Genomic DNA, 7572 nt, shown 5'->3' on the forward strand with positions numbered 1-7572 from the left:
TATAACTATATATATAAATGATACCAACTGTAAATTTTCTTGTTTTACCACAAGTTTTAATGTTTTCTAACGACAGGGCGAATCTGGTATTATAATGAAAAAAGGATGCTTGAAAAAATCTCAGGCAAAAAATTTCTATTATAACTTTCTATTTTTGTTAGCATTTTATTTGTTGCTTCACCGAGCTCTCTTGATAGTCTTTCAAGTAGCTACTTCATTACAAAGGGATTATGTATAAAATCCACTGGGATTTATAAGATCAGACATTTTTAATTTTTGGTAGAAAGAAGATATTTTTACCATTTTATTTATTAAATATACTTATAATTTCCTTTTAAATTTATTTTGATTTCAATTTAAATTAATACAATTAATCTTTTGATTTTAATTAATTAAAATAAGAGGTAAAGAAAGCTACCGGTTTTTAATTCGTCGCATTAGGCTCGGAATAGTTAAATGCAGCTTGTTTGAAATTATCTACTTTGCACCTTGTACCAATGTATTATATTATATTTCTATAGCAAAATATCTTAATATATATAAATCCAGTGTCCTTGTTTGTTTCCAGTGAACTCCTAAACTAATGAATGGATTTTAATGGGGTTTAGTCAAACTTGAGAGAAAGGATAGTTTTTATTTCGATTTGATACCCATAATTATTTTTATTTCCAATATTTGTTTTGTATGGACATATTTTCTATGAGAGAAGTTAGTGACGCACGGTTTGACAGTTCTTCTCTGAAACAATTTCATTATAACAACAGGGATCATTTTTTAGATATTATTGGCAAATTCCTATAAAACAGTATTTTTTTTATTATGTACAGAACAGTGGGAGGCTCGTTTGCACAGCATGCCGGCTAGATTATGGGTACCACAACGGTGCCTATTTCTGCCGTGAAGCAGTAATGTGTAAGCATTACTATGTTTCGATCTGAAGAGCGGCGCAGCTAGTGAAATTACTGGGCAAATGAGACTTAACAACTTATGTCTCAAGGTGACGAGCGCAGTTTTAGTGCCGCTCAGAATTTTTGGGTTTCTCAAGAATCCTGAGTGGCACTGCATTGTTATAAAATTTTCATTAAAAAAAACCAACCTGTGTCAGGTCAGCTATTAAGAAATATAAAGTTAAGAACTCCAATGCAATATTCCGAAAAGAATAAATGTAATAAAAACATTAGTAGATGTCAAATTTTTTCATAGCTTTTATTAGATTCTGATATAATTCCATTTCGTCTAGACTTAATGTACTCTTGTAACTTTTTATTAAATTTTTGACTGCTATGGGTTCTTTCTCAAATAATTTGATTCACTTGCAAGTTTTGACATTTGCATAATACGTTGAGTGATATTAAGTACATATTTGTTAGTACCTAACACTTAAGGTGTTTGTCGTGAAAACGATCGTATTAATTGAACAGTCTTTTTGTTCAATAGAGAAGAAAATGTGACGTAACAAATTAAAAATTAACAAAAAAAACAACCGACTTCAAAAACATTATTCCAAAACCATAGATATAATAATATGCACTACAAAGTATAAAAATAATTGCGTATTTTTATACAATCTAATTAATTAAGCTAATTCTAGTTACGATTATTGTTATTTTTGAAATCGGTGTCCTGTCGCCTCTCGCCTCCGCACGACTCAAGCACATCTCACCTATTACTATGTATATAGTTACAAACCTATCTTAGATGACACCGACTCCAAAAATTAGGTTTTGTCATGGATGCCACTGTCAGATCTGGACCAAATAACAGTGGGATTACACGGGAATTATCAAAATCGGTTCACCCAGTCGAAAGTTTTGAGGTTGACAAACATAAAAAAAAAATACTGACAAATTGAGACCCTCCTCCTTTTTTTAATTCGGTTAAAGAAACATGTGAGTCTCGGGTCGAAAGACAGAAGTGGTAACTTACACTAATCTAAATTGAACGATTTAATTGTGAAATTGTTTAACTTGCGAAAGGTTTAGGTTATTACTTAAATTGTGTGTATATTATTAAGATAATGCAAGGAAAGTTTATTTATTAATAAAATCTTTTTACTTATTGATTATAAAATATATTGCATTCCTAGTTACATTATTAGTAACATTATTGAATCCTCTAAAAGTAAGAGTGGCTTATGGTGGCTTTAATAAGTAACGAAATTTTTACGGCTTCGGCAATTAAAGGCTTTGAAACCTTTGCCTGTCCTAATAATGGACTACAAAATCAAAAAAAAATAACGAATGTCGCAAACGTCAAAACATTTCAGTTAACTTTTTTTTATTATCTATTACAAAATAATTAAATTAAGTGAGTGAGTTTGTTACGCATTCACGCCTAAACCACCGAACGGGTTTTCATGAAATTTAGTACAGAGATAGACAAGAGCTTGGTAAAGGACATAAAAAATAAAAGTTTAGGCGTTCTCAAAAGACTTCATGAAAGAGAAGAATAACAAATTTTAAAGACAAAGAACAAACAGACTAACAAAGCTACTAAAAGCTGTGACACATTGCGGAAATAAGAAAAAAGGTAAGAAAGTTTATTCCAGACGCGCGACCAGACGTATACGCGACCACAAAAGTTATTTTTTCAATAAGGTTAGATAAGATCCAAAAAATATTGACATATATCAGCGATAAAATGGCACTACAGATTTATTAAATTTTGAGCTGTTAACACTAACCAAAGAGTAATCAAAACTATTGTGCTCTTAGAAATATGTGACAGCAATGTTAGAAATGCAAGTCAATGGTTTCCAAAATTATGTTTTAATAGTGCTCTAAAATATGACAAAGACTCATAGTGCCTCAAGATTTTTATTGTTATTAATATTTATTAATACAGTTAGATGTGATGTGATTGCAAAAAATTCCAATATCCAAGTAAAGGAACATAATAATTCGGATGAGTTCATCGAATCTGTTGTTACAACAATGTCTGTAAGTAAGGCAATAGCCAGTTTAGAGGATAACGGTTATGGGAAATTACTTGAAAACTTATGGAATGTAAGAAACATATCAGATATCGATACAGAACGAGAAATAAGAAGTATAAAAAAGAATAATCAACAATTACAATGCTTATTCTGTATAGGAAATACGAACTCAAAAAAGGGCAAAATATGTTATCAGGAAGATCTGTAAGGACCACTCAGCTGATCATGTCGATCTATTTTTACCAAACATATTTTTTCAACAAATCATAAATTTTCAGGCAACAGACAGTAAATTGTCGAAAAGGAGAGGAATGTTTCACTGAGCTACACCCACAATACATTAAGAGGGGCTGTGTGTCCCGAAACAGGTTAAACAGGACATTTATATGCAAATGTCCACTTTGTAATGATAAGGCTTTTGATGACGTCGACGCCTACGAATACAAGACGATAAGAGATTGGGAATATGATAACATACGACTACGAACTGCAGTTATTGGACTGGATCTCATATGCAAAGTTTGTGAAACGAAAGGTGTTAACCAAACTCAAGATACTCGTAAATCTTGTAGGCAAGGGACAGGGTAAATTTATAATTTGTACTCATCATCCTTCCACGCATATAACAGTGCTAAAATATTTTCTGAGAGTCTTTATAGCATTATTGCTTTATAGTTGGATGACGTTTTTAATAATCATGATAGTCTAAAACCATTACCAATGATAATTACTCAAAAGAAACTGTCATAATTTTTAGGATATTTGAAGAAAATTATGGATTAACTGTTAATATTTCATAATATCACCGAAAAGAGATTAAAAAAAACGCCTTCATAAACAGCTTTGTTTTATTACAGTTGAAGCTGTTATAGTAATAAGTTTTATTTTATTTTACAGGATTCAGTCTTTGGTGTGTCGGCGTAATCAAATTTGTTATACAAATATAAATAAAGAAATAGACTTTGTGTCGAGAGGCTGTATATCTAAACCGGCATTTAACTCCTTTTATTACTTTTGTAATGTACATAGATGTAACAAAGTACCATTTCAACATAAAGAAGAATTATTTCAACCGCGAGATATGAAAACCTCTAGAAAAAAAATGGTATCTCGCGCAATTAAGATTTTCTTCAAGGAAATAAATCTCACGCTATCCTTTATATTTTTTTTTTCAAAAATGTATATAACGTTGACAATTACTGACACCACAACAATTCTGTCATCAGAATAATCAAAATATCCCCAAGTTAATGTATTCAAAAATAAACTATCCGTAAATTAACCTATAAATAGGTTTCAAAATATGATGATGATAAAATATATATTTATCATATTTGTTTCTACTCATTGCGAAGAAGAACAATACAGGAAAACTTTGCCATTTTCTGAATTTCGCCGTCAAGTTGAAGGTTCATTCGAAGACGCAAAAGACACAAGTACAAGTGACGCAAATATTGTATCATTTTTCGTGAAAAATGTTAAGGAGATATTATTCGACAATGAAATGAAATTAGATGGTGATTCAATTGAAATGCAATCGGAAGTTAACACCGAAGCAGTTTCAAATTCTCCTAATGTTTCTTATTTGCAAATCCTAAATATGAATCTCAGCCGGCAACCAACTAAGCACAATAAAACTGTTCCTGTGGACATCGTGAAAGATAGATTACTTAATTCAACTAAAGATGCAGAGATTATCGAGAAAACGGCTCGAGAGAAGAATGTACAAATGACTTTTATTAAAAATTCGGTTTTACCTACTTATCCAACAATTACGCCTACGGAATATACTGGCCCTCCAAAACGATCGTGCATTAAATGTGATAATACTATATTAGAAGATTGTGTTAATCCCGTAAATAAAGTGTATGTGATTTTTTTTATAATGTTCTCTATATTATATAATTTTAGGTACTCCAGTGATAAGTATACGAGTAATTGGATTAACTTATACCAAATCCCGATAAATACCAAATTGCTCGTAGTCCTCGGTGCTACTCCAAGTGCGTTGTAATGTTTTTATATCGAATTGAAGCCTTAGATCGGTCTATAGTAAAAATTTCTTTTTTTTTTATGGAAAAGGAATACAAACGAGCGTGCCGTTCACCTTGTGTTAAGTGATCACCGCCGCCTAAATTCTTTTGCAATACCAGAGGAGTCTTTTGCAATACCACCTATTTCTGACGTGAATCAGTAATGTGTAAGCATTACTGTGTTTCAATCTGTAAAGTGGCATAGCTAGTGGAATTACTGGGCAAATGAGACTAAGCATCTTATGTCTCAAGTGACGAGCACAGTTATAGTGCTGCTCAGAATTTTTGGGTATTTCAAGAATCCTAATGGGCGATCGCATCAATAACCATCAGCTGAACGTCCTGCTCGTCTCGACTCTTATTGTCATAGAGTTGATGACCTTCAAATGATCTTTTTTGACCTTGTGCAGTGCATAGTTGTATTTTTTTTGTATATATTAAGTAATAGTTTTATTTTTAGGGTTCCTACAATAACTTGTGATCGTCAGCAAGATTTGTGCTATTCCCAACATACACCTTTTGGATTGGTTGATCGCGGGTGCTTCAATGTAAATCACAACATTACTACTTATGTGTGTTCATGTAACCTCTGTAATTATTTAGCTATATCGGGGTTGTCGGTAATATTTTCAACAAAACAAGACTGGAAGGATAATGTCATAGAGATGTCAAGAACGAAACGCTTCAGACGTACAATTCTTAAGAAAATGTCTTGCTTGAAGTGTGAAGTGAAAATGTCCACGAAGACTGGTGATGATGTGGATCGTGTGAATTGCTTGGAAGGAAACATGTACGTTAGTTAAGATAAAGACATTTTTTAGTTTTGTTGTTTTAAAGTCGTTTTCTATTTATTGAACACCAGGTCTAGGTGCATTTGCACATGATACCAGGACAAGGTGTGCTCAATGCACGCGCCGTTATGAGCTTTAGGTTTCTAAGAATCCTGATTGGCGGGGCAATTTTATAACAAAATACGTTACTACATAAATGATACAGGCAGCGCATTTCACATATTATGTTCATTAACATTGTGTGAAAGAAGATATCGTGACAATTATTGAGGAAGGAATGCTGAAATGGTTTGAAAACACGAATGAGTGAAGAAAGATTGACCTATCAAATATATGTGGCAAGTGTGTTTGGGCAAATCGGTCGCGGAAGACAAGGATATTTGTCGACCAAATTGAGGACTTTTTGAAAAAAGGAAAGGTCCGAAGATCCCGAAACCGGTGAGGATAGAAGCAAGTGGCATTCTATTGTCTCTGGCTACACTGACGGGAAAACCGCGTGAATGTGTTTACCTTATGTGTTAACTTAGGCAAGTGCCTGCTTACTTCTGTCTAGGACAATTCAAGTACAACAACATTGCCGTTTTGTAGCAGAAATATATACTGTGATAGTAGATATTACCCCGAGGATCATATTGAGTTACTTGCACAGCTAAATAAAATAGGGAAATTATCCAAATCAATCGATCTACAAGGCATATCTCTCCCTGGGGTCGTTCCTTCATGTCTGAGGATCGTGGTCAGCATAATAATAATAATAATTCTTTTATTTCAGGCCAATTACGTCCCATAGTTAACATTAATTATTTATTATAATTAAAAGTAAACTTAAAAACTAGAGAACCATCACTGTATAAGGGTGTGGTGTCCAAAATATAAAAATATAAAAATTCATAATATTAATTACATGTCCAATTTATTTTTTGTTATTCTCCATGTGAACAGATATCCATCGTTTATATATAGGGCTCATGATATCGTCAGATATAGCCGTGAGGATTTTATTTTTTGAGCTGCGCAATCGACTCCAAAATGTCGCGATTCTTGTTCTTATTACAGCGAAGAAGTCAGGGACCCCACCCTCCACGAACATGCCTGATGCGCTGCAGCATCTCGGAAGATTCATAAAGGCCCTGTAAGGGTTGCATCTGGAGCGAATCCGCCTCCACCGGTATCTATCCAATGCGTCTCTTACAACCGTGAATAATTCGTATGACGAGTCTTTAATTTGCTTGGTCCGTCTTGTTGCAGAACAACCACGCGATCTTTTGCCTTCAGTATTTCCAACCACAATTAATTGTTCGCAACTTTCACCCCTATGCATGTACAAAGCATGCATTAAAAGACAATTTTATATGAACCTATATAAAATATAAATTGTTAAATTCATTATTATATTTGCAGAGAATTCAAGAGTGCAAGGAAAATGAGATTTGTGCAGTAAGAGCAAGAAGGAGTGAAGGCTATCTTTGGCGGGGATGTGCCACGAAGCCTCTTTTTAATTATTGGTTTGGTCTTTGTGATACTGACATATGTAATCATGATAAATTAATATCAATTTTTGATATTTAGATTATTTTTATAAGATTTTCATTTCACGATTAAAGCTTACAATATAAATTGTGGTATTGTATTTTAAATGATATTACATGGTTTGGTCTAGGTGTTTATATAACTTACTACTACAGAACTGAAAAAAAGTGAAAATTATTATTAAAAATGCGCGTACACCTTCCTTAAAGGCCGGCAACGCTCTTGTGATTCCTCTGGTGTTGCAAGAGAATGTGGGCGGCGGTGATCACTTAACACCAGGTGA

The 7572-nt window shown here is 33.1% G+C and overlaps 1 protein-coding gene across 1 annotated transcript; it reads left to right on the forward strand.

Moving 5' to 3' along the window:
* The first annotated feature begins 2771 nt into the window (after positions 1-2771).
* On the forward strand, positions 2772-7357 carry LOC126971981 (uncharacterized). The gene is made up of 5 exons (XM_050818508.1): positions 2772-3139; positions 3214-3519; positions 3833-4801; positions 5429-5762; positions 7161-7357. Exons 3-5 carry the CDS (start codon positions 4239-4241, stop codon positions 7326-7328), a joined length of 1065 nt encoding a protein of 354 aa, XP_050674465.1. The 5' UTR covers positions 2772-3139; positions 3214-3519; positions 3833-4238; the 3' UTR covers positions 7329-7357.
* Positions 7358-7572: the final 215 nt, after the last annotated feature.

The sequence above is a fragment of the Leptidea sinapis genome, chromosome 25 (genome assembly GCF_905404315.1).
Source record: "Leptidea sinapis chromosome 25, ilLepSina1.1, whole genome shotgun sequence".
Taxonomy (NCBI): domain Eukaryota; kingdom Metazoa; phylum Arthropoda; class Insecta; order Lepidoptera; family Pieridae; genus Leptidea; species Leptidea sinapis.